The sequence below is a fragment of the Canis lupus genome, chromosome 1 (assembly GCF_011100685.1).
Source record: "Canis lupus familiaris isolate Mischka breed German Shepherd chromosome 1, alternate assembly UU_Cfam_GSD_1.0, whole genome shotgun sequence".
Taxonomy (NCBI): Eukaryota; Metazoa; Chordata; class Mammalia; order Carnivora; family Canidae; genus Canis; species Canis lupus.
The window spans coordinates 49,707,968-49,735,564 of NC_049222.1; the positions used below are offsets into that span (position 1 = coordinate 49,707,968).

General features: G+C 46.4%; 1 protein-coding gene and 1 long non-coding RNA gene across 2 annotated transcripts in view; both read left to right on the forward strand.

Moving 5' to 3' along the window:
- Window positions 1-6,416: 6,416 nt before the first annotated feature.
- The window catches only part of IGF2R (insulin like growth factor 2 receptor), a 99,701-nt gene continuing 78,520 nt past the window's right edge, over window positions 6,417-27,597 (forward strand). Inside the window, 2 exon segments of the mRNA NM_001122602.1 lie at window positions 6,417-6,696; window positions 25,557-25,696. Coding sequence (NP_001116074.1) covers window positions 6,542-6,696; window positions 25,557-25,696 — 295 coding nt within the window. The 5' untranslated portion in view covers window positions 6,417-6,541.
- Window positions 7,040-11,243, forward strand: LOC111095908. Its single transcript, XR_005353765.1, has 2 exons — window positions 7,040-9,393; window positions 10,783-11,243. It is a non-coding gene; the product is annotated as an uncharacterized LOC111095908 (long non-coding RNA).

A 27,597-nucleotide genomic window follows, 5' to 3' on the forward strand; every position in this document is an offset into this window, starting at 1 on the left:
GTGAATGAGTGTTCAGATGACTCCAGCATGAACCCTTGAATCTTCCAGCTGAGGGCCAGAAGTCATGGAGCAGAAAGGAGCCATCCCTACTGGGCTCTGTCTGAATTCCTGACCCACAACAACTTGTGAGAATTAATAAATGATGATTGTTATTTTAAGTCACCACATTTGAGGGTAATTTGTTACATTCAATAGATCTCTAATATGCCAAGAATCTCTTTTTTGTTCTTTCCCTGGGTGAGTTCACTTACTTTGCTGATGTCCAGTTATCTCTCCCATCACCAGCTCTCTTCTCTTTGCAAGTGTCTCCTCCATACTTTCTTCTGGGTCCAACTTCTTGTCCATGTTCAGCATTGTACTGTCAGCTTTCTCTTTGTCAGGGTACCTTTCTCTGGGTATGCCTCACACTCACTCATGCACAGAAAGGCACTTAGCCTCTTTCTCCTCAAGTTCATGTCTCTTCTCCTGTTCCCTCTTTCTGTTCTTGGCAGCATCAATCTTCCCATCTAGAAATTTTAATCATCATTGATGCTATCTTTGTCTGTCCTATCCAGCGAGGTGCTAAGGTGTTGCATTGGGTCAGTTGATACATTTTTGGCTACAATACAAAGGCCAACTAAATATGGTATAGCAGTCTGGGTCCAATCAGAAGACAGAAATAGAGATGTTTTTTAAAAATTTTTATTTATTTATGATAGTCACAGAGAGAGAGAGAGAGAGAGAGAGAGAGAGGCAGAGACATAGGCAGAGGGAGAAGCAGGCTCCATGCACCGGGAGCCCGACGTGGGATTCGATCCCGGGTCTCCAGGATCGCGCCCTGGGCCAAAGACAGGTGTTAACCCGCTGCGCCACCCGGGGATCCCAGAGATGTTTAATATAGAAACATATTATTTGTTAAAGGTTTTATTTATTTATTCATGAGAGACACAAAGAGGGAAGCAGAGATATAGGCAGAGAGAGAGGCAGGCTCCCTGTGGGGAGCCCGATATGGGACTCGATCCCTGGACTCCAGGATCATGACCTGAACCAACGGCAGACACTCAACTGCTGAGCCACCCAGAGGTCCCTAATATAGAAAATTATTAACTGTGACAAAAGAGCAGCTATGAGATAGGAAGAAACTCTATATGGTACACTAGGGCTGAGGAAGAGGACCCAGGGAAAGACAGGCTTGGAAGGGGTTCAGATTGTATAGGAGGTGAGATTCAGGTGACTGAATTGTAGAGAAGTTCTCTGGATTAGCAAGGCTGGAGTTGGTCTGCAGTTGCAATAGGTCCTCCTTTGGAGTGTGTGTGGGGAGGGTGGCAGATAATCAGCAACCAGTGTCATGGATGTGCTGGAAAGGCCTGAAGAACCTGTCTCCCACAGCATCCCTCCAGGGTGCCTTCTACTCAGAAAGCTTAACAGCATGCTCCCTTTAAAGGAGGACTACTGTAAAAAAATTCCTTTATCACAGAACATATATTAGAGGGTGCCTTTGGAACTGAGAGGCAATAAATGATTAACTAACACAGATGGCTTAAGCAAATTTATTTATTGTGTCACAAAGCAAATGATCAGATACTGGCCAGTTCCAGAGTTTTCTTGAATGTCAATGTCATCAAAGATCCCGATGTTTTCCATCGTTCTCCCACTGTGTTGGACATATCTTCCCTCAGAGTTACAAAGGGCTATAGCACCTACAGGTATCTTCAACAGAGAGCGTTCCATCCACAAAAAAAAGAGGTGGCGAATTTCCTCCTTTGTCTCACTTTAACAATTTTTAATTTTATTTTTTACTTATTTAAATTCAATTAGTTAAGTTATAAGGTAACATTAGTTTCAGTTGTAGAGTTCAATAATTCCTCAGTTGTATATAACACCTAGTGCTCATTACATCATGTACCCTCCCTCCACTCACCTCCCTTCCAGCAGCCCTCAGCTTGTTTCCTATGGTTAAGAGTCTCTTCTGGTTTGTCTCCATCTCTGATTTCATCTTGTTTTATTTGCCTCTTGGTCTCACTTTTTATTGAAGAGGAAAATATTTTGCAGAAGGTCTTTGGAGACGTCCCATTAATTTCCATCTTAAGAATTGTGTTTTATGCTCTCCCTCTGATTGTAAGAATGGCTGAGATGCAGGGTCTTAAGCCTTCAGTGAAAGATGGGCTTTGCCAGCACAGAAAAGAATGCCTACAAGAAGACGGTAACCCTACCCACCTCACACCTCTATCCCCATTCCCCCTCCCTCTGGGTAGTTACAATGAACCCAGGTGCCCTGGATAGTGACAAGCCCTGAGTTCTACTCTTGGCCAAATGTTAAACAGTTCTTGAGGAAGGACAAAAGGCTTTCTACCGTCTCTTCGTCACCTTAATTTTGATACTTTTACAGAAGCCATTTCCAGGGCATCCTGTAACCAGATGGATTTTCCTGAAGGGTTAACCGTGACCATCTCTTTCTCAGGCTCCAAACCTCTCAATGAGGGGGAAGTTTCTGAGTTAAAATCATGGACTTTCATATCAGGTCATACAACTTACACTGAAGTTCTAATTGCACGACTAATTGCACGACCCTGGGCAAGGAATTTAATTTCTTTATGTCTAAATTTCTCATCTTTTAAATGAGGGTAATAAAAGTACCTATCTCATAGGTATGCTATGAAGAGTAAATGATATAATACAAAATGATTTTTGGCACAGAGTGAGTCTTCAATAGATATTACTTTTGTCAGCTATTATTGTTCCTCACTTTATATCCAATTGAATCTAAATTTCTTAAGCGACCATTTAAAATCCTGTAGGAGCTGACCCCAATAAAATTTTTCCAAACTTACATTAAAATGGATGATCTTCTCTACTGTGTCATGGGCTACTTGAGGGAAGGATTATATTTTATAAGGCCAGGATTTAGCACAATCTTTGGCCAAAGTAGCTTCTCTCTATTCCTATGTGCTTCTCACTCGAGGAAAAGGTCTTGCTCATTATACAGCTTCTGTCTTTTTCTACCTATGCCTTGCTCTTGCTGTTGTCCTGTCTGCAATGTCCTTTCTCTGTATCCATGTGCCCCCCTCACCCCATCCAACTTCCTTCCAGGCTCATCTCAGAAGCAGTCTCTTCCCTGGTGGGATCTCTTTCCCAACTCATGTTTGAAAAATGTCAAGCTTCTGAAAAACTGAAAGGATAGTAAAGAGCACTGATACACTCTTCACCTACATGTGGCAATTGTTAATATTTTTGACATGCCCTTTTTTTTTTTTTTTTTTTTAAGAAAGAGAGCTGTGGGGAGGGACAGAGGGAGAGAGAGAATCTCAAGCAGGCTCCATACCCAGCCCAGCATCCAACGCGGGGCTCAATTTCACCACCTTGAGATCATGACCTGAGCTAAAACCAAGAATCAGATGCTCCACTGAACCACTCAGGCACCCTGATACCTGTTTTCTCTCTATACATATCCTTCTTTTTAGAGCCATATGAAAGTTGCTGACATCATGATACTTTACATTCAGCATGTATCACGTAAGAGCAAGGATGTTTGCCTACAAAATGACAATATCATGATCTCATCTCCCAAAATTTAACATTGATTTGATAATACTATTTACTGTACAGTCCTCCCCCCCGCCCCACACACCCGCCTGCCTGCCCCGGAAAGCAGATTATTTCGCTTATTGTTGTGAGGATCAGGAAATGACAATGTGACTTCAAGGTCTTTTATTTAGTAGCAGCTGTAGACAATACATAAACAAATAGGTATGACTACATTCCAATAAAACTTTATTTACAAAAGATCTCTCTGGCCAGATTTGGCCCTTAGTGTGTTGTTTGTAACCCTGATTTGGAATAGTACTCTTGCTTTTTTGGGGGGGGGGGTGCCTTACAGAGCATTGACTTTTTAAAAAAGATTTAATTAATTAATTAATTAATTAGAGCATGAGCAGGGAGAGAGGCAGGAGGAGAGGGAGAGGGAGGATCTCAAGCAGACTCCACGTGGAGCACTGAGCCCAACTTGAAGCTTGATCCCACGAGACCATGACCTGAGCCAACACCAAGAGTCCGATGCTCAAGAGTCACTCGGGGGCCCTGAGCATTGCCATATTTTAATTGTCTAATTCAGTTTTCTTATAGAATGCTTCATAACTGGATTCAATGGTTTTATTCTGATTTAAATTAAACATCATGATGAGAAGAATATACAAGTGATATTGCTTACTATAGGGGAAAATGATGGAAGACTTTGAAACAGACCAAAAATAATATGGAGCAACCTCAGCTGAAGGCTAAGCACCATCTAATGCTCCCTGCTGTGCTGATTCTATGGGGTTTTGTATCTTTCATGGTCTTTTACAGCTTTGGAAATTGTAGAATACTGTTGATAATCTATGATTCTTGTCTTTAGAAATGCAAATTATGTCCGTTGAAATGCAATTGATTTTTGACTTATGGATAGTGACCAACCCTCCATCTATTAGGCAATTTAACTTCAGCATTCCTGACTACTTGATGTATGTGTTGGACTCTGTCTTTGGATTCCCCTTCGAGTCAATTGTTACATGCTACTCGTTCTTATGTTAATTAATGATTTAAATAACATCTTTAACACGTGTTCATTTTACATCCGCCTCTGAGTCATCATTATACTCTCTTTTAAATATTACCTTTAGCAGTATTTTTCATTGTGTCACTATAGGATGCATAAAATGTTAGTTTTTCCACATGTTGGTGATAGTAATTTTAATCACCTAAGGTGGATCTATCAGATCTTTCCATTGTAAAGGTATATTTCCCTTGTATTCGGGAAATACACTTTGAGGGTGATACTTTGAGACAAAGTGAATATTCCAGTTGTAATGATTTTTCACCTGCTGGTTTCAGTATCCCCTGAAGATCTTTGCTGTGTCAGTTATAACACTGGAGTTGCAAAATACGTACCCTTTCTAGATACCCACCGTTGGACACCCGAGCTCCTCCTCTGAGCCACTACAACCTTTTCCTTTCTTGGGTTATATTACTCTTTCAAAAGCATGGTGACTAAGACAGAGACTCGGGGCACTGCCTGACTTGGCTCACACCCAGGCTTTTTCTTACTAGCTGCATGACTGGCAAGTCATTTACTCTCTCTCTCTGGTCTCAGTTTCCTTATCTGTAAAGTAGGTGCAATAAAGGTACCGTTTTTTTACAGGATCGTGTTAGAATTAAGTGAGCTACACCAAAGCGCCAGAATGCTCCTTTGCACATAATTACCTGCTTAGTAAATGTCAGCTGCTATTGGGTCCTAATCATATGTATGTATTTGCTTCCTTTTTATTTTAAGGTTTTATTTATTCATGAGAGACTCACAGAGAGGGAGAGGCACGGGCGGAGGGAGAAGCAGGCTCCATGCGGGGAGCCCGACGCGGGACTCGATCCCGGGACCCCAGGATGACGCCCTGGGCTGCAGGCAGCGCCAAACCGCGGCGCCACCCGGGGATCCCCGTGCGTCTGTGTTTGAACCCCAGCTTTGCCACATCCCAGAGTGTCCCTGGGTAAGTCACTCGACATCTCGGAGTCTGCGGCTCATCTGTCACGAGGGTGCAGCCTCGCGGTTCCCAGCCCGGTGCGTCAGTGCGGGCCGGCGGCGTCGGGCTCGGAGTAAGCCTTGAAGACGAGCGGTCTCCGCCGGGGGTCGGGGTCGCGCTAGTTGCTGTAAGGCAAGGCGCACGCTTGGGGTCCCGGGCTTCGGAGGTCTGCTTACTTTCGCACCGAGCCCGGCTCGGAGCCATTCGCCTGGGGTGGGCTCGAGAGAACCTTTGAACAGAGGAATTCCCAGAGCCTCGCGAGGGGCACTCGCCTCTCAGCCGCCCCCGCCTGCCTCCCTCCGCCGCCCCCACCTGGGGAGCCGCCCTCCTGCCCGGGGCCAGTGACACTCCCAGCGGCGGCCGGGAGAGGCTCGGGGCGAGCCCTGGGACCCCGCGCCCGGGCCCCGCCAGCCGGACCCGCAGCCGCGCCGCCGCGTGACGGCATCCGCCGCGCGGCACCAAGGTCCGACCCCCCTCGCCGACCCCGGCCGTCGGTCGAGGCGGAGGTGCGGGGCTCCGAGCTGCGGGGGCTCCGAGCTGCGGGGCCCCCAGAGCGCGCCCCGGGGCGTGCGCCGGTCCCCGCCGAGGGCCGCCGCCGGCTCGCAGGCCCGGGCCACGCACCTGCGCCCCGCGCCCCGCCGCGCCGCTTCCTGCCCCGCGCGTGCCGCGCTCACGTGACCGGGCCTGGGCGGAGCCGGGGCGGGCGGGGATCACCTGAACAAGGGAGTCATGTGAGCGGGGCGGGGCGGGGCGGGGGCGGGGCCGGGGCCGGGCGCGGTCACGTGACGCGGTTCCGGGGCCGCCGCCGCCGCCGCCGCCGCCGCCGCCGAGCCCAGCCGAGCCGCGCGCCCCTCGGGCTCCCGCTCCGCTCCCGCTCCTGTCGTGCTCCTCTCCTCCTCCTCGCCTGCAGCCCAGCCTCCGCCCTGGCGGTGCGACCATGTCCCGGGCGCGGCCCCCGGCAGCCGCGCGCCGCTAGCTCCGCGCTCGCCGCGCAGCCCGGGCCGGGCGCGATGGGGGCCGCCGCCGGCCGGAGCGCCCACCTGGGGCCGGGGCCCGCGCCCGCCGCCCGCCCGCTGCGCTCCCTGGTCCTGCTGCAGCTGCTGCTGCTGGTCGGGGCCCCGGGCGCCGCGCGGGCCCAGGGCGCCGACTTCCCCGAGCTGTGCAGGTGGGTGGCCCCGCCGGGGCGCAGGCTTCGCTCGCAGTGCCCGGGGCGCGCGGCGGGGCTGGGTGGGGGGCGGGGGCGCTCCGGGGAGGGGCTGGGCCCCCGAGTCTCCCTCCGTCCGGGTCTGGGTCCCGCTGGCCCCGAGGGAAAGTTGCCCGCGTGGTGGCGAGGGACGGGGGACGAGGGGTCGCGCGCGCGCGGGCGGGGGGCGCGGGGTTCCCGCCGCCCCGGTGCCGGCCGGCGCTGCCCGGGGGGTGGGGGCGGGGGCGGGGGCGGGGGGGGGCGCTGCCCGGCCACTTGTGGCTGTCACTGAGTCCGGGGCGGCTTTGTGTGCGAGCAGCCGGCCGCCCCGACCCAGCCGGTGGCACGCTGCGGGCACCCTCCGCCAGCTCGTGCCCTCTCAGCGGGGCGCCGGCAAAGTTGGAGGACGCAGGAACTACAGCTTTGCTTTGTTCCCACTCCACGTTTTCCTCCGAGTTCCACCAGCGGGACCTTGGCGAGGCCCCTCAGTGTCGGAGGACGCCGCACGAGTGGCCTCAGAGTTGGGGGGCGTCGGTGTCACTTGCTGATTGATTTCCTCCCTGTAGGTTTTCCATTTTTCTCTTTAAAGTAGCTTTTCTGCAGAAGGTGACTCCCCCCGCCACCTCCGCCCCGATCGGGAATGGAGGGTGGTCATCCTGTGTTGGCTCTCAAGACTTTACCCTCCACTTCTCCGAGCCTAACTTCCTGTCTAGTTGCTCACATGATGTCATTGTCTCTAGGGTGGATTATTCTAGTGGAGGCTTTCGCTCTGGGAATCATGATTGTATAATCGCGAGTCCCATCGAGGGCTGTGAGTGCCCTGCGCTGGCGAGGATAGGAGTCCCCCGGCTGGGGAACCACCAACCACCAGAGAATTTTCTGACCAACCTTTCGTGGACTGTTTAGGATGATGGAAAATCCAACTTATACTATTTTTTTTTTTTAAACTTTGGTAAAAAGGAAGCAGGATGAAGGGTTCAGAAAGACCAGTGGACCGGCGCTAGCAAGTTACTTCTCAGAATGAAGTTGAGCCCGCTTTGAGCTGAACTTTGAGCTTTTGGTGGGGTTTATGGGATTCTTAGTTTTTCCTTTGTATCAGACATGGTCTGATTCGTACCCCTGAGTTTAGGACTTGCAGATACCACTATTCTAAGGAGAATAAGGCTGAGCTCACAATAGAAATTCCTTGCAAGGTCCATGTTCTTTATTTCTTTTCCCTTTTTTGGGGGGGAGAGGGGAGGATGGCAGGCTGGAGAATTTACTGCACATTAGTTTATAGTTAGTTGGCTGCCCTAAGATACATACTATACAGTAATGAGCAGGGTACACAGAAAAAGGGGGTCAATTTCTGCCAGGTGGAGAAACGTGGCTTACATTCAAAGGAAGGAGGTTTTGGAATAATGGCTAATGTGACCAGCCCTATCCATGAGAAATTAGCTCAGCGGGGCTAGTGGTGTCGAAGTCTTGGTCTTGTTAGCAAATTGGAATTTATTTTTTAATAGTTAGGGTTAAAGTTGGCTTCGAGGGCAGACACATATTTAGTGGCTGATGGGGGGGGGATGCTTAGTTTCGCATTAAGTGAGTCCTCACAGCGTCTTGAATTTGAATCTGCATTTGTTAACCTCATTTGCGAGTGGAACATGGCCTCTGGGTCCAGTAGGAAATGGCCTTTGTATTTTCAGCTCGAAAATGCTAGAGAGCGCTCTAGGGGGATATGCATTGTTAGTGTGACAAATGTGTCTTCTGCAATCTTAGAATATCTTTAAAGTTGGCGCTTTTACTCTTTCTGCCAGATTTCCTTAGGACAGCAAATCTCCCAGTCCATTCAGGGGTGAGCTTGCACACATTTCTTTTCTCTCTCAGCACTCTGCGGTTTTGCATTGAGATTGCTCCAGAGCTGTGCATAATCTCAACTTTAAACTCAATATTCCGCCAAATGAAATTTTTCCTATTTATTCCCATTTTAAATGAATACCTTGGCTTAAATACTTAAGTTTTTTTTTTTTTTTTTGGTTGGGGGGGGGATGTAAAAAATCTGTGTTCTTTTATTAGGTAACACTGGCTAAAAGTTCTTTAGCATATATTTGAAGAACAGGAATGTGAGCGATAATTTTTTAAATACAGTATGAAAAGTTCTTCTTAGTATCACCAAAGCAGGATGTGTTAAGCTGCCTTTTTATTCTATCTCTGAGAGTCCATTTGTCTGAAATGTGAATAACCCACCCAGATCCACCCCACTTCTCCCAGGAGCATGAAAAGTAGACTTTACAAGTGTTAACGTTTGTGGAGTTTGGTCAAGTGGCAGCAGACCCCAGGTAGACACCCCCTGTAGACCCAAGGATCACATCCCAAATATTTGTAAATTGCTTGTTTGTAATACAGAACATATTTTTCTATTGAGAATCGTCTTGCTCGTTGTGGTTTGGTGCCCATGGCAGTCACCAGAAACCTGTCATCCACACCACAGCTTTGGAGTGCCCAGACACTGCACAGCCTTAATTGGAGCCCTGGTGGTAAATTTTCATTGTCTCTCAATAATAGAGTTGGATCCTAGGAAGCAACTTCTCTCAAGTCCAGCTTTCTAGAACCAAAGAGGGTACTTTTCATCTTTGGTCCCTTAGAACCCACTGGAGGGAAGTCGAGTCTGCTTCAGTCGACCTGCTGCCTGCAGGTCACCAGGTGAGGGCAAAGCCAAGGGCCAGCTCTCTCCTGGGGTAAGGAGGTGGCAGGGGTGTGGTTTCTGGTGTGGTTAGTTATTGGGAGGGGTGAAGAAAACAGTAGAGAACTATTTCAGCAGTAGCTTTAACTATATTTGTGCACATGGAGGAGAGCACAGGTCTCTGAGTTGTGTACTGAAAAGCAGGGACAGAAAAGGTGATTTTCCCTAAGTGTATCTGGCCCCCTGCAGCACTTATTAGCACACTGTTTCTTAGAGCACCTCGGTCGTCTGTTCTCTAAGATACAGATGACTGTGCCGGGTGAGACGTGTGCCGCAGAAGTTGGTGTATTCTTAGTCACCAGCCGTTTCTTGGGGAGGGTTGGGGAGGGTGGTGGGGTGGTGGTGGTGGTGGTGCTAGGAGAAGGAACATGTTTCCTGAGGCCACTGTGCCTGGCTGTGGGTCTGGCGGGTACCGAGGTTCTGAGGAAGGAGGAGTGTTAGTGCTGGTGAGGGATGTCTGGAGGTCAGTGGGGCTGGAGCAGTGAAAGCCAAGTGGCCATGCAGAGTCACCAAAAGTCACCAAGATGCTCTCTGCTGGTCAGTAGCTTTACTTATCACCGTGTGATTTACACCTCAGAAAATATCATTTTACATCCTATGTAGTAGGTGAGTTTCCATTTTATTTAGATGTTAACATCATTAGTGAGATCTTAACAGTTTGTACTAGTTATAAAATAGTGCACTGGACTGCTTGATCTAAGTAGGGTACTTTATAATTTATTCAGAACAAGTTCCCCCCCCAATCATTTGGGTACCAATGCTGGAAAGTTTTTATTATATTGAGAACAAGAGAATAATGAAGCCAGCTGGGAGTTGAGGTTGGTTTAGTTGCTGTCTCTAAGGAGATTTTTTTTCCTGAGGTTTTTTTTTTTCCTGAGATTTTTCTGAAGGAACAATGCTTATATGCTTAATTTGGGCCACATGTTAAACCTGGACCACATCCATTTGTGTGTGTACATTTCTTGCAACAGTAAGTGTGTGTAGAAGCCCACAATTGTTAATTATGGGTACATTAGATCTCATGCATTAATTCTTAGAAGAGTGTTCCTGATAAATTCCCAGAAAATGAATTCCTGAATGGATTTCACGTTTTTTTATCAGTGTTACATAGAAGGATTTTTAAAAGATGGAGTTGAGAAAAATAATTCAGATGTTCTCATCTTTATTTTGATCTCGGCATGTAAAACTATTGCGTTGGTCAGAGGTTTTGTAGAGTCTCAGAACTGGGACTGAGTGACAGGAAGTAGCTCATTACTTTGCAGGTAATGTTCTTTCTCTTTCTTTTCTTCTTCTTTCTTCTTCCCCCCCACCCCCTCCTCTTTCCCTTTTCTTCCTTTTTGTTTTCCCAGCCACCGGGATCTGTCTCTTGGTAATGGCACCGGCCATTGTGGTGTGTGAGAAGGTGGAAGTAGCTGAGATTGGGTATGCCTATGGATCCTTTGTGTCTTCCTTATAGCTAACTCATGACCACTGAGGGACAGAGGCCTGAACTTATGCTTATTATGTTCTCCTCATCTTTAATCCTGGCAAGGTGACGCAGGATTCATTTATTCTCCAATAATTTCTTAAGCAGAGGGAACAGTGGGAGAGGCCAAAGCTGGAATTGGAGACCCCAGGAATGGAACATCATGTTGGAAGAAGATTGTGCTGGCCATGACAGCAGCAACCATGACACCCTTCTCGCGTTATGTTTGTTAATTTTAAACAGTGTAATCTTCCTATTGGTTTTCCCTTTGATCTAAAAATAATCTAAGATGTTAACTCATTTTTTGCTCTTTTGAATAAAGCTTTTGAGTACTTACGTACAAGATTTTGCGTGGACTTGTACATTCCTTTTTTTCTTGAGTAGAAACGTAGGAGTGGAATTGTTCATTGAATGGTGAGTGTTTAACTATGGGGGCTGTCAAATGTATTCAGAAGTGGATGTCCATTGTGCATTCCCATCAGTAGGATAAGATTTTCAGTTCTGCGTCTTTGCTAACACTTGGTCTTACAAGTCTTTTTAATTTTGGCCATTCTGGTGGGTTTGTAGTGGTACCTCAGTGCCATCTTAATTTCCATATCCCTGACTTCGTGACGTTGAATATCTTTTTTGTGCATTTGTTGGAATGTCTAATGATGAGCATCTTCCATGTGTTTATTGACCATTTGGACAGTCTTCAGTAATGTCTGTTAAAACCAGTCTTTTGCCACTCCCCTCTCCAATTTTTCTGGGGGAAGGGTCATCTTAATGAGTTTTAAGGACTCTGTTTTCTGAGTACAAGTCCTTTTGTAGGTATGTGTAATGTGTACTATGAATATTTTTTCCCAGTTCCTGGCTTGCCTTTTTATTTCCTTGATGTATACTTTGATCAACAAATACTTGAAAATTTTGCTGAACTTCAATTTATTATTATCTTTTAGTGGTTCCTGGTGTTTGTAGCTTAAGAAATATTTACCTGTGTTAAGGTTTCTCAATTTCAGCCCTATTGACATTTAGCCTGGGTAATTCTCAGTTGTGGGGACTGCATTGTGCATGGAGGATGTTAAGTAGCATCCCTGGCCTCTACCCATTAGATGCCAGGAGGGAACCCCTTGCCCCCACCCTGGTCATGACCAACAGAAATGACTTCAGACATTTTAAATGGCCCCTGGTGGACAAAATTACCTCCTGTTGAGAACCACTGATTGACTCAAAGCTCAAACAGATTTTCTTTTATGGTTGTCTAGAAGTTTTGTAGTTTTAACTTTTATGTTTGGCCCTATGATCAATTTTTTGGGTTAATTTTTATGTATGATGTGAGGACAGGGTGAAAGTTTACTTTTTCCACGCATATATCTAGTTATGTTTACTAATATTTTATGTAGGATGCTTATAGCTTTTTTTTTTTTTTTGAAGATTTTATTTATTCACAAAAGACACACACACACACACGCACACACACACACACAGGCAGAGACACACAGGCAGAGGGAGAAGCAGGCTCCATGCAGGGAGCCTGACATGGGACTCAATTCTGGGTCTCCAGGCTGAGGTGGTGCTAATCACAGAGCCACCCGGGCTGCCCACTTATAGCTTTTTTAAAAGTGAGATTGGACTATAATTTTCTTTGCCATGCTGGTCTTGGCTGAATTTAGCATCAAGGATGTGTTTGCTTTGTGGAAAGAGCTAATTATAATTAGCTTTTACTATTTTATATGCCATGGAATAGTTTTGTGTAAGATAGATGTTTTCGCTTTCTTAAATTTTGGTAGAACTCACCAGTAAAACTATCTGGGCCTGGAGTCTTTGAGAAAGTAGAGTACAGTAGAGGAGTTGTTTTGATTATGGTTTCAGTTTTAGCTTTTTTATGTATCTAGTCAGATTTTCTATTTATTCTTGATCCAGTTTAACCAAAACTATATTTTCTGGAAAATTGTCATTTTAATTTTGCATTCACGTATAAATATGTAGTGTGCTACTCTTATAATTTTGAAAATACTCTTTGTATCTCTAGGTAAATTTTTAAAAACTTCTGATGTTTGTACATTTTTTTCTTCATCATTTTTATTAAAGATTTTTTACATTTGTTCACAAGCTCCATCACCATGTATTGTCAATTTTGTTAACTTGCTCTCTCCTAGTAACTTTGTCAAAAAGCTTAGATCTTTTATTTTAAATAATTTTACATAATATGAGATAAATTTAAAGCTATAGGTTTCTTTGTTCTAAGGACTGTACTACTCAGAGCTTTGTTACATAGTTTTTTATTTTTATGCTCTAAATAGTTTGTTTCAGGACCTAAATTCTAACTATTTCAACTCTCTGAACTCACTAATTTTTTAGAATCATTTTTTCCCTAGAATGGATCCCTTCCACCCGTGGTGGCTAGTAAATGTGGTGGAATTTATTGACATTTCCCTTGTGGCCTAGCACCTAGTCAAATTGGGAGTGTTCTGTGTTTGGAAAAACTGTTCTTCATTTGGGTCAAAGTTTCAATAATTGTTCTGTTCAGCTTTTCTTCATTGTAACTTATTCTTTGTCCTGCTTGACTTGTCTTTAATACTTTGTATCTGGCTACCACTTAGAGTTCCAGAAGAATGCCTTGTCTCCCATTCCCAGCTTAGCCATTCTGTTGCTCATAGCTCTTAAACTTTTCTGGTTTTTTTTTTTTTTTTAATTTTGATTTCAGCGAGGTCTCCAGTTGATGTATATTCACAGCTGCCTGTGAATCCATCTTTGTGGCTGCCACAGCTTTCATCATTCCTAGTAAGATAGGTTGTAAAGTTCGGCTCTGATTGCTCTATTAATTCTCTTTCCTTGGGCCCAGTTTCTTTTGTTGGGGGAGTTTGTCCTCGTTTTCATGGCGTTGGCGCCCTTTTGATAACTGGTGATTCTTGATTGTGGTCTTGGCGGTAAGTCTCCTTTTGGACATTTGTTGCCTGTCCTAGTGCAGCTGTGCAGGGTAGGGCTGGAAGCAGTTGTTGGCTCTTGGCTCTAAATGGTTTCTGGGGAGTCTGGGGGATGGGCAAGGCGGGCCTCTGGCTGATGCATCTCGAGCCTGCTCTGTGAATCTCGAATCTCTCGAGACTTTTCTGCCCTTCCAGGTATCACCCCTCCCAGCCTGTGCCTGCCCAGAGATATCTGATAAGCCCGTGTTGATCACAACTGGCCAAGTGCAACGTGTCCTGCTTGCAGCTGGACACAGGAGAGCTGGGTTGTTGAGTTGGCTGTGGCACATCTCCTTTCTCTGGATCTCAGTTTCCTCCACATGAGAGGGCAGTGGCTGTCTTGGGTTTGAATTTGGACCCCTCCCTTTACTAGTTATTAGGTCTCAGGCCAGGTACTGGTCCTGATAGGCCTTAATTTCTGTTTGTGTCAAACCAGGGTGCTAGTCAAGCTTCTAGGGGTGGTGTGAGGATCAGAATGCATTTCAGTGCCTGCCCCACCCTTCATGTTCATCTACTGGGGCAGTGGCGGTGATTCCTTTTTGTCTATAAGTTAGAGTTCCTGCGTTAGCTTCCTGATATTTTTAGCCTGTTATCCTGTACCCCCTGGGCTCTCTATTAGTGCCTTGGGGCTTCTGCCTCAACCAGAGAGCATTTCTTCTTTAGCCGCTTTATACATTGGCACTCCACCCAAAGAGTCCTTTTGAGAAAGAAACGTTTCCATCATTTGAAAAAGTCTAGAAACCACTGGGCTGTGTGATTCTCGGGGTCCATTTTGCATCCAAAATTCTGTGGTTCTGAGGTATGCATCCTTCAGGATTCCTCCAGTTGTGAGTTGCAGAAAGCCCAACTCAAATTCCCTTAAACAAGGAGGAGTTTGATGATAGGAGGTGGAGGCTTTGGGCGGATGCCAGATGCCATATGTCAGGCCAGCCCTGGGCCCCTTCCTGCAGCTTTCTTGGCTTGTCTTCCTTCCTGGGGTGGCTGCAGCAGTTCCACGGTCCAAGGAAAGAGAGAGAGCCTCCTTGTTTCTCTCCTGTAGGGGTTAAGGAGCCCCAGCCGACTTGTGCATGGGTGTCAGTGGTCAGCAGGGGCCCCTTCTCTGCCCTCGCAGGGCTTCCCTGGAAGGGGGAATGGGTGCTGGATTGCAGGCTGTCTGTCGTAGGTGGGAACAGGGAGCCAGGAGGCAAGGCGGGGGTGGGGTGGGGTGGTGGTGGATGTGCAAGTACTTCCTCAGCTCCACCGTGCTGCTCAGCTTAGACAGCTGCTGCTGGAGAGGATTTGGAGGTGCCCGAAGCCCTGTGTCATCTGCCTATTTTCGTCTCTATGTTAGCCAGCGCAGGGGGGCGGCAGGGCGCCAGCCCTTCACAGCGGGGTGGGGAAAGGCTGGTTGCTCCGGTCCCCGGGAGCATGAAACTTACCTTTCAGAGCAGCTAGAGACCTTTGGTGGGGTTTTTCTGTTAGCTTTGGTGTGCTCTTAGCTCTGCTGGGGCAGCTGTCCTTGAGCAAACATATGGAGGGTAGCTTCCTTGGATGGAGCGGATTCTGACAAGTATTTCGGTTCACAGAGGGCGAGGAGAGATGCAGGAAGTTAGATCGTGAAGGTGTTACTCGTGGTTTTATTTTAACCAATGGAGGGAAAGATGGTGGCATGTGGGAACAGTGGAAGGTGGCCTTTGAAATGTGGTTGCCAGTGGGCGGCCTGGGAGGAAAGTTCAGGAGCTGGCTTTTCAATCAGAGCCTTTGTGCCCGAGCGCTGTCAGTATCCTTCATGCACATGTGTGTGTTGCAGTAATGTGTGCATGCAGAGAGCCCATCGAGGAGCCAGGGGACTGTTGGATTTTGGTTGTGTGTCACATGCAGTTGTTGCTGTCTGTAGGTTCTCTCCACTCTGCAGCCAGTCACAGTTGTAAAATGGTGTTTTGTACCGAAAACCAAAAACTTCCCCCGACGCTCCCTGCTGTTTGCCCCTGGTCTGAAAATAGAAAACCAAACCACCAAACTGGAAGTGCCAAAGAAGTGAATTCCTAGAAGTGACAAGGGTGCATCTCCACTGAGTCACCCTTGTTGTCTCTCTGAGACTCCTTCACCTGCTGTGAGCTGTACATGTGTTCCTCACCACAAGCAAAGTGAGAAGCCACGTAGCTCTTTTCTGTCTCTGTACAGTCCGCCTTTGGTTGATACCAAGGGAGGGAAGAGCTGTGGGCAGGGCCCTTCTATAAGGCAGGACAAACTTTTCCAAGGCCTTTCTGTAAGATGATGTGAAAACATAGACCATGCAGGAAGTGGGTCAAATTGGGGACCCTGTATCAGGTGCTCTGGCTGGGAGCACGCTGGTGGGGCTAGGACATGGTAGAGGGGCTCTTGTGGCTGGAAAAACATGAGTGTCCAAGGGAACAGAAGGAGGGAACCAGAGGGAAGGTGATGTAGCTGGGTGTCAGGTCCCATAGGCCATTGCAATGACTCTGGCTTCTATTCCTAGGGAGGTGCGAGCCCTGGGAAGATTTTGAGCAGAGGAGTGATATAGGGTGGGGGTGGCCAAAGGGGGAAGCTGGGTTTTTTGATAGACTGGGTAAGAAGTTACAGTAATTGGACCAGGGTTATAACAAAGGGTGTGGTGAAGAGTAGTCGGAGTTGGATATTTTGAAGGTGGAGCTGATGGATTTTCTGACGATTGTGTCCGGGATATGAGGTGAGAAAGACGAGTGCAGGGTTTAGTCTGTGCAATTGGAAGTTGCATTGCAAATGGAATTGCTGTTTTCAGAGATGGGGGGGAAAAGCCAGTTTAGGGGGAAGACAAGGAGTTTGGCTTAGCCATGTTGATGTTCGGTTACATCTAGCATCTGAGTGGGGAGGTCGGGTGGGCAGCTAGAGCAGTGTCTTTGGGTTGAGGGCAATGTCCGAGCCTGGGAATGTCAGTTTGGGAGCTGCTGTTGCATAGCTAGAAAGCACTTGAGTGAGTCCTTAGGGAGTGGTGGAGGCAAATTCTGAGGAACCCTGTTCTCAGAGGTCTGCAGGATGCTGGGAACCTGTAGGGGAAGCTGACAAAGAGCTGCCAGGGAGATGGGATGAGAATCAAGAGAGCGCAATGTCCTGGAAGCCCAGGGAAGGCAGGGTTGTAGGAAGAAAGTGGTCAGGTGTGTCACATGTGGAGCACCGAGTACCACGACACTAAGTGACCAGTGGATTTGGCAGCACAGAGGTCTTTGATGAGGATACCACAGGTTTTGGTGGAGAGGTGGGTGAAAGCCCAGTTGGCTTTAAGGGAATGAGAGGGCATGATAGGACGAGCAAACAGTAAGTTTGGGGTTTGCTGTAAAGGGATCAGAGCAGTGGGGGGGATACTGCACTGGTGTGTGGGGTCAAGGGAGAGGGTTGTAAAAAGTGGGATCTATTATAAAAGGTTGGTATGCTGAAGGGAGTGAACCAGCACAGAGAAAGATTGGTGATCCAGGGTGAAGGGAGAGAAGGAAGGAAAAGAGAGAGAGAACACAAAACCTGGGTGCTGTCCCCAAATAGGGGACAGGTCTGGCAGCCAGGGCACCAGGAAGGGTGGGCCTTAGTGATGGGAGTGTGTGAAGATGATGCAGGTAGACTGGTAGATATGATGGAAATCTGGAAGTTTCTATTTTAATTTCCATAGTGAAGCAAGAAGCAAGATCTCTGCTGAGGGTGGCAGTTCAGCAAGTGGCTGCCTCTTCTCTCAGGCCATCATTCTGTGCTGGAAAAGGGAACCGCCCCCCCTCCGCCCCGGAGGGATTGGGGGCAGCTGAGTGAGTGTTTGCAGACCATTCAGCAAAAGTGTGAGCCATGAAGTCGCTCGATAGATGTTTCCCTTATTCTTCATGAGAGCTCTTGAAGTTGAGGTGAGATAATGCTGTCCTTTTAAAATGAACTCATAAAGGTGATACCTGTCCTGGCACTAAAGGAGTGCCCTGTGTGTTTCCTTTTCCCAGTTGGGTGTTAGGTTTTGCTGAGCTGTCTTCGCCAGTCTGACATTTGACCCCGGCATCTTCAAAGCAGAGATTTTTCTCCTGTGTCAGCCTCACCAGCCTGGAGAAGATTTAGCACCTGAGAGCAGCCTCAGGGGCGTTATGCTGCAGAGGGCAGACCTGCCCTTGGGGTTACGTCTCTGCTGGAATTGCACTGAGTCTGGGAGGGGTTTCTGGGACACTGGTGACAGCTTACAAGGGGACTGAGCATTATGGTTTGAATTCTATGCCGTGGGCTGGTGGGTTGGCTTTAAAAGCAGTTGAATTCAGGCATCCATATAATTAAGGAGGTTTAGCCTGTAATCCAACTTTTCTTTATGCACATGAGGAACAAAGTATGGGAACATCCAGGTAATTACTCTGATTTTTAAAAAAATCCTCGCAGAGGGATTAGGGTTGAAATACAGGCCTGCATCCTGACACCACAGAGTTGACCTGAGCAAAAAAGTGCCATGGTCATAGCAGAGGAAGGACAAGCAGTCTTTTGGGGAACTTTGTGTTGTGGAGGGGCCCTTGCCAATTTACTAAGAATTCCACCTCTTGCATTGCAGTGGAACCTCCTTAGGAAGGTCTCATGTTTTTTTTCCCCTGCTCCTCTGCCAGAAATTCAAATTCATCAGGCCTCTGTTCTGGTGGCAACTGGTGGCTATGGGGCCCAGGCATGTGTAGGTCCAAAGTGGATCTCTTGTCCTGAGAGAACCTAGGAGGCAGTAGGGTTTGTGTGTGTGTGTGTGTGTGTGTGTGTACACACATGCGTTGTCCTGAGGGACCCCCATCTCCAGCTCCATGGAGATGGCCCAAGACAGGGGCCTGTTCCCTCCACTTCCTGACCTGTGTTACGTGACATTCCTTTAGGAGGCTCCAAGCCAATGTACCTTTTTTTGTAAACTCCATTTTTAAGCAGCCTGAAGCTTTCTATTGATCAGATGAAAGCCTTAAATCCTAGTTTCTCAAAAGTTCTACATTCCTGGTCATGATTTTCCTCGCAGTGACTTTGTGTAGCAGCTGAGTTTCATAGATGAGGAAGTCGGGGCTCGGGAGATTAAGCGTGTCCCACGCAGCTGCTCAGGGTGGGGTGGGAGTTGGAGCCATGTCTCTGGGCTCCTTCCACTTGCCATGGCACCTTTCCGAGTGCAGCTCACCTCCCTCTCTATTTCACATGACCTTTGTTAGTCACTCTTGGTGATGGTTTGAAAACTTTGCTGCCCCCCACCCCCCCAACCATCCCCTAGCGCCTTAGGCTCTGGTGTGGACTTAGAGCCTTGCTTCCAGCTGGATCCCTCTCTAGCCAACTGGCTTCTTGCTCCCAGACCCTGTGTAACCACCCGGGAAAACCAAAGACTAATGTCTGGCTTCTTTCTCTTTCTTTTTCCTTTCCTTTCCTTTCCTTTCCTTTCCTTTCCTTTCCTTTCCTTTCCTTTCCTTTCCTTTCCTTTCCTTTCTTTTTTCTTTTTTTTTCTTTTTCTTTCTTTCTTTTTTTTTTTTTTTTTTTTTTTGTGCAGGCCTCATATCTTTATCCACAGCTTTGTGGGTTTGTTAGAATAGGAAGTGAAGTACTTCCTATATATGCTTTTGCCATGCTGTGTCAAACTCATGTGTCTCCTGGCCTTCAGACCAGGTCGCAGATTTATCATGCCAAATCAGATTCTTCTCTTTTCGTGTCAGCTACAGAAAGTCGTCCACAACGGTGGTTCCATTAAGCTCTTGACATTCTGCTGCAATGTCCATTTTGGAAATCCTGCTTCTTTCCGCGCCCTCCTTTTCCTCCCTGCCTGCCCCCTCCCCCTTCTGAAGTTTGGGAGACTGTTCCAGATTTTTGAAGGTTAGCGAGCTGGATATACGAGCTGAGAAACTATCTGGTAATGATAAGGGGCAGAAGTGAGCCAGACGATTTCCTGAATGTTCTGCAAGAGGACTTGGATGCAGGCCAAAAAATAGGAAAGTCTTTTTTTGATGTTCAGGTTGGAAAGACTTTTCCCTTGTCCCTAAAATTTTAGATTTGCTGCTCGCTCCGGATTCAGAAAAACATTCTTCTAGCCCCGTTACTGTGCTGTGTGAATTTAGTCTGTTTTACTGAGCTTTGTGTGTTTTTTTCTTTTAAGAAACCAAATTATAGATTCACACATGCTTATTAATTTTATTACCGATTCCATCATGTTTCTATACTGCTTTATAAACCAATAATTAATTGTAGGCCAGTAATAAAAAGTTTAATAGCTACATGACCATTACCATAACCCCAAGACTCAGGGAGTGTGAGGGAACTAAGGTATATTTCAAAAGTGTGTGGCTTTGTGGCAGTACATGTGAAGAAGAGGAGTGCATGGGGCTGTTTTGTGTTGGAGGGAGGGAACTCAAGTTTTCTAAGATTTTTTTTTTCTCTAGGAAGTTGGGCACATCCTACATTGTATAACTGAATTTTATGTCCTTTACTTTAGACATTAGCAGTTTTAAAAATGAGAGAAACCCATATTCTATTTTGCAAGATATTGCAGTTTTGCAGATATTCAGTGATGACAGTTACGAAAACCTGAGAGGTGTCCCAGGAAGACATTACCCTCAAATAATTTACACATTTTGTCTAGTACCTCTCTGGCTTTTTCTTTGGAATTTTCTTTCTTTAGGACAGACATATCGACCTCGTTCAGAGGAGATGGCCTTGTGTTTCTTCATTAAGCTTTCTGAACTCTAGGCAGTTGTGTTGGCCAGCTGGCTTTGATTCTTTGTTGCTGCCCATACATGGGTTTATTCTTGACCAGGATGGGTTCTGCCTGTGGCATTTGCTGGAGCAGTATTGGGAAAGTAGAAATGCCTTCCTGTCTCTGGCTTGGTTGACAGTATGCTACTTGTGTGCCTCCTTCTCGCTGGTAATCTGCCAACACCTTTCAGGATATTATGAAATTTAAACCAAATGAGGTTAAAATGGAACCTCTGTGCCACTGGACAGACACCGACTGACTTTCGGCAGAGGCCGTGGGATTGCAGTCGGGGCCAGACAGTTTTAAGCGTCCTTTAAAGGGAGGACTCAGCCTGTGTGCTCAGTTTTTATGATGAAATTAGTTGTCCATGTTTAGGGCATATTTCAGGCTCAGAATTCACTTTAAAATCAGAGACATCTTAAAGTCATTTGCCTTGTGTGTGACTTCTGCCCCTGCTCCCCGCTGGATCTGCAGGAGTGATGGCAGGGTGTTTCTGAGCTCCTGGTGACACTCTTGGACTCTGGGTTGGGGTATGAAAGGGCCACTCGCTGCCAAGCTAAGTGCTCACTTTGAAGGAGAGTGAATCAGAGATGAGTCCCTTCTCCATGAAGTCCTCAACCAGCTTGGATCCACAAGTGGGGTGAGGGTAGCGCTGGGAAAGGGGGCTGAGGGGATTGATATCCTTTCCTTAGAAACCACTGGGTGAGGGAAGAGAGGTTGCAGAAGGTGGCACCTTTGGCATTTGGCCATTCAAACTGTGCAAGAGGGCAGCAGAAGTGGAAAACGAGGAGAACTTGAGTTCAGAAAGTTACAGTCTCTTGGGCCATGTGGCACGGGGCAGCCTAGATCTTGCACAGGTTCCTTCCCAGCGTTTCCGCAGGTGGATTCGCTCACCCTGGGAATCTCCGCGATGCGGAATCTCTCATTTTAGTTCTTTGGGGTGTTTTGTCAGTTGTGGTGTTGTAATTGAAACTATTTTCTGGGAAGTTAAAAAAAAAAAACTTTTAAGAATTAAAAATAAATGAGGCAATTCACGTTGGTGGTTAAGCACTTGCCCTTGGAGCTGAGCTGGACTTGGCACATTTCATAACTGCGTGACGTTGGGCAAGGAGCTTGATATTCTGAGCCTTGGTATCTTTGGCTCCCAGGCTGAGGCGCTCGGAATAGTGGAAGAAGGGTGGGGTGGCTTTGCTGGGAGAGCTGTGCTGTGCTGCCATCCTGGCCCACTGCAGCCTTCTTCCCTAGTGGCCCAGGGCCCGCAGTCATCATTCTGGGAGGGGAGGCCCTGACTGCCCTGTATGGCTGGGGACACCTAAGGAGATCCAGCATTGTGTGTGGGGCAGTGCTGGTGCTGTGGCATCACAGCTGTGGATCTTGGGGGACTTTCTGGGTCTACGTGTGTATCTAGAAGTGTCAGGTGTGCATTGAAATAAATTTGAATTTTTTTGAGAGTGGGAGGGGGACATTGGCCTACTGCATTTCACACACTGGAAAATGCGGTAGAATGGCAAGGACCTTACTTACCTTTGCTAATTTTCAGAGCCAGGGTTCTCACGCAGATGGTGGTGTGTCCAGAAGAGCAGTTCAACTGGGAATTGGCTGCCTCCTCTGAGGATGTTGGCCGAATTTCACAAGGCTAGTGGGCAGGGCTGATGGATGCTATTTCCCATTGACCAACCACTTCCTTAGGCCTTTGCGGTTCTCCCCATTCCACCTCCTTGTGTCCTGTCATTTCCCTCTGAGGGGCTGGAAGATAGCATAGAGCCACAGTGACCTAGAAGACTTGATACTGCTTTGAGTGTTACAGATTCAAGGAAATGCCTACTGGGCTTTCACACCTGACTTGATGCAGGAGATCTTTGTGTAGCAGATATATTTAAAACACGCACATGAGCACTGTTGTGAGGGTGTGTGTGTGTGTGTGTGTGTGTGTGTGTGTGTGTAGAGTACATTTCTACGTGGCTTGCAAATACTTTTTTCCAGAAGTTTGGTAGTATAGATTAGAAACATGCTCTGGCCATTCCTTCATTTTTACGTGAGATGATGAAGGACTCTACACCCAGGTATTTGAGGTTGGGATTGTGAGTGGCATTGAAGGTGCCAGCATGGAGGGTCTATTCTGTGGTAAGTGGTTATATCAACCCCTGGCAGAAAGCCAGCACTCAAATACTTTCATAGGATCCTCTTTACTCCTCATTCCCATAACCACTGATCGTTTTGTTAAGTCTTGACTAAGTATCAAATGCAAATAGAGAAAAGAAAAGAAAATTGAATAGAGCAACATTTTTCTTTCCAGGGACACTGATTAGATAAGACAGTATTCCCCAGTTTCTTTTTTTCATCTCTTTTCTGCTCCTGAAACACACACTCTTTACAGCTACCTTATTTAAATACCACTTCTGCAAAATCAGCAGTGGATTTCTGTTTTAAGAAAAGCATAGCATTTTAGGTCCTGTGTGGATTTCCTAGTTGTTGATTCATTCTAAAATGATACCTCTATGTACCTCTCTCATATACTTAGGATTGGGAAACACTTTCATGATGCCACTATTAAGGTTTTAGATTCAACGTCTAGTATCCCAGAAAAACATAGTCATGGCTCTTGAATAAGAGATTTAGTTAGCTATAATTAATAGAAAAGTTTTACTAGTACTCTGCAAATAAAACCCCTAGCTTAAAATTTTAAAATAAGATCCACAGTGTCTTTGGCCTTCCTTTGTTTCAAGCACAAAATCAAAACTGCCGCTTGAATCTGTGAAGCCCCCAGTGTAGGGTGTAGTCGGCCTTCCTCATCTCCTTGACCTCACCCACCTTGCTCCCCCCACACTGCCCTCTTTTCCATCAGGGTGCTAAGTCGTCCCCCCCCCCCCCCCCCCCCCCCCCCCCCCCCCGCAGGGCCCAACAGTGGCTAATCTATCTGCTGGAATATGCTTCCCACCATCTCTTCCCCTGAGTTGCTCCTTTTTCGTTGTTCGATTCCTGGGGCACATGCTATCTCAGAAGACTTGCCAGTCTAAAGTAGGTCCTTGCTCATTTCCTAGTACAGGCGATCTTGTTTTTTTGCCGGGAGCGCTCAGCGAAGTATGTGAATTTATGTACCTGCTTATTTTCTGTAGTCCCCTGGAGCACACGCTCCAGGGGGGCAGGGATTTTCTGGTTGGCTTTGATCATCGCTGCACCCCTCAGTGCCCCTGCAGGAAGTACTTAAATATTTGTGAAGCAAATGAATAAAGGTTAGTGAAGGTCAAAGGAAACAGGCCTTTATTGATGACTTTCTCATGCCTGGGAATACTTGGGTTATTTTCTTTTGCCTTTAGCCTTCCTGACTTTAGGAGATAAATCTAAAGGGTTGCTGATAAAGCAGCTGAATTCAAAACTGGTGGTTGCCAGACGGAAGAGGGGTAGGGGGATAGGTGGAGGGGAGTGGGAGGACTCCAGTTCCGGAATGAAGAATCATGGGGATAAAAGGCCTAGCCTAGGGAGTGTGTGGTCAGTAGCCTTGTAGGCTGGCAGGCAGGGGCTGCACTTGTGAACACAGCCTAAGGAGTAGAGATATTGAATCACTATGTTGCACACTTGGAACTAAGGTAACACTGTGTCAGCTATACTTGAAGAAAGAAAAAGAAAAAAGAAACATAGTTCCGCTGTCACTGCTATGAACCTGGCTTTACCGCAAGGCCTGTACTGCAAGGCCTGCACTGTGCCCAGCACAGCAGCCTGTTTTTCAGGTTTTCCAGTAGTGGCTGTCAGAGCCTTCTAGGAGAGCATCCTGCCACCCTGCCTGAGTGTTTCCGTGTGCTTATGTCTCTATGCTTCCCGGTAAATTCAATCATCCCCCAGCCCTAAGTTCAGGAGAATGCTTGGCTCCTTGCCAGCCAACAACCCTACTTTTGGGGCTCCTCCCTTACTGGGGAGGAGGGGAGGGAGGGGCATGTTGCCGGGTGTTCTGTGCTCTGTGCGGGCCTTTGTCCTGAGGCCCCGTGGAAATGGGGACCTGGGAAGTGCGCTGCTATGCCTGGGAGCCGGAGCCGCCTGGGAGCTGGGAGCCCAGTGCTTTCTAAGTTCTGTCCTCGAGGTGGTATTGCTTTGGGGAGATACACTCCTGCTACACTTGAGTGGTCTCAGAGCTTAGCAACCTCAAGCACCTCCCCTTCACCCCCCACAACTCCTGACTAGGCTGAACCTAAGCAGTTCATATTTAACTTCTCTTCAGGGATGCTATTGAATTGATACAGTATCTTTGCATTTTGCAAAGGAGCTTTTTAGTCAACTTTCCTCATTTCCTGTCTTTAGCTTTGCTGAGGATATGACCCCTATTTTACAAAACGGACAAAACATTCTCCCCAGGAAGAGTGGAGGATTGAGAATAATTGTTTTGACAGAACTGACAAACCATTATTTTGTCCCAAGTATGCAGATCGACTCCTTAACAATTACTCAGTATTTACTTTGCGGAGAGTGAGTTTTAATGCATGTTAAATGCTTGATAGAGTGGATCAAACTAAAGTAAATTTTGTCTGATTTTGAATCAGATAGTGGATCCATTGCACAAGTCTGTCTTGTCAGCTTGGGTCTCAACTGTGGCCGTAAAAGGTAAAACCAGAAGAGAACTATCTTTCATGCTGTAACTAGTTTTTATATAACATAAAGTTAAAAACGGTCCTTTGGTTTTTCAGCATTCCAATGTGATTGGAAAGGTTACTATCTTATATTCAACATGATTCTTGAGTAGTTACTTATGTGAGTTGATATTCTTAAATTAATGGTAGAATTTTTAAGTATTTTGATGATGGTCAGTCTTGTGGCAGCTCAGGGTGGATGGAACCAGAGCGAGGCGGTATTTAGTGGTTTCTGCCCTGGCTTCTGTTCAACGTAACATAGTTTGCGTTTAGATTTTTTGGCGAATGGAAGTATGTCTTCTAGGTTGTGGTAGTCCTGGAGTAAATGGCTTGCATGTGAAACTAGGGAGAAGTTTAATTATTGGCAGATCAGTGACAGTGACAAATTGTTTTTCTTCCTTTCTAGTTATACATGGGAAGCTGTTGATACCAAAAATAACATGCTTTATAAGATCAACATCTGTGGAAACATGAATATTGACCAGTGTGGATTGTCAAGTGCTGTTTGTATGTACGACGTGAAGACAAACAGCTATTATTCCGTGGGTAAGTACAACTACCCTTAAATCACTGAATGTACAAGATCCCAATTTTTCAAAAATGACTCTAGCTATCTATATGCAGGCTTATATATTGCTTACAATATATACATTTCATGTTTTATGATGGTTACAAGTGGTAACAATTTAAATGTGTGCAACATGAGATTAAATTAGATTACTTCCATCTAGTGGAATAGTAATCATGAAAAATCATGAAGAATTATGCAACTTTCTATTCATTAGTATGGAAGGATGTTTCCTGGATGACTCTTCTTGCCCTCTCATGTTTTTCTTGAACCCAGTCTTTACCTTTCTCCCTCCTTCACACTCATTTCTTCTGGTGCTCAGTCCCTCTTCACCCCCTCCTATGATTCTGCTTTCTTCTGTGCTTGAGTCTCAGGCTGTCAGTATTTACATGGGATCAAAGATGGTCATTGGTTTTAAGCTTACCTTAAAAATTTAATGGTCCTAAGGACTGCCAATCCCAGAGGAAAAAAAGTGCAAATTTTCCTTTCATTTCATTTCCCCAGATGCCCTCTTTTTGGGTTAGGATCCCTTTCTTCTGGTGAGGATGATGGGTTCAAGTTGGCCAACAGCGGCAGGCCTACTGAGTTATGTGGAGCAGGCAAGGGGGAGATGCGTAAAGGATGGAGGCGGAGGGCAGACCTAAAAGCAGTGGGTATTTCCCTGGGTTTGGTGGCATGAATGTCTGTGGTGACCTTTGACCAGAGCAATTTGAACAGTAAGATGTGATGGTGAAGGATAGTCATGAAGTGGAGATGTGTGTGGTAGCTGGTAGAGGCTCCTGGGCAGGTTTTTGGAGTTTGGGAGGGTTGCCTTGCTGTGGTAGTTCTGTCTGTCATTTTGAATGAAAATTCCTAAACACGGCTAAAAAGGATTTTGAGGAAGTATCGTTTAGAGGGTTAAGAGTAAGGTCTGCGTGACAAGTGACTTCTCTTGGCTCCCCTCTCTCCCAACAAGGGCATTGTCTAGACTAGAAACAGTGGTAAAAAGGAGTTGAGGCTCAGGACAGAGATCTGAGAAAGCACCAGGTTTTTCTGAACTCTTGGGTGAGACAAATTTCATTTTGTGTTCTGCTTAAAAACGTGCAAATGAGGTGGCCAACTTCCTGCTGTAGGACACAGGTGGGCCTGTTGGTCATTGTTCCTCAGATTTTCAGAGAGAGAAAAGGATAGTCTTCCTCTTGACTTGATTCTAATATTTGACTACAGTATTTCTGGCTGATGAAAGTACAGTGTAACAGATGGACACTGGATGCAGATAAGTCACTAGGAGGATGATTTGTGAAGTTGGTGTGGCTGGACAGAATTTGAGAATAACCAAGTTGGGGTGGCTTTGAAAGCCAGGCAGGAGAATTGATATTTTCTGAGATGTAGGTAGTGGATCCATCATAGTTTCTTTGTGACAGTAATGGGGGAGGTAATCTGGCAAAATGTTTTTTTTTTTTTTTTTTTTTTTTTTTTTAAGAAAGCTGGGTAGAATGGAATAGGAAAGGCTGGTTAAAGGGAAGAGGCCGAAGGTAACTAGAGGAGTTAAAAAGCTAAGTTACAGGTTGATGTCACCTAGCAGTTTCTAGGCTCATTTTACTTACACTTTTCCCAGAGTTTCACACTCCCGAAGGGAGAGAATGGTGTGCTAGGTGGTGGCTACTTCCCTCATTGACCCACTTCTTCAGCTCAAGAGAGCAAACTCTCGTTTAGAATGAATGCGAATGACCTTCCAGTAAGACAATCTTGAGTCAGATCTAATTTTGCTAGTTTGTGTTGTATAATAGAAATAATGGAATTTGTTATTATAAATTTGGTTTCATAACTAAATAATAACTAATTTTTTGTGCATTTATGTGCCAGCCATATTTTTAAGTAAAATATCTTATTTAGCTCA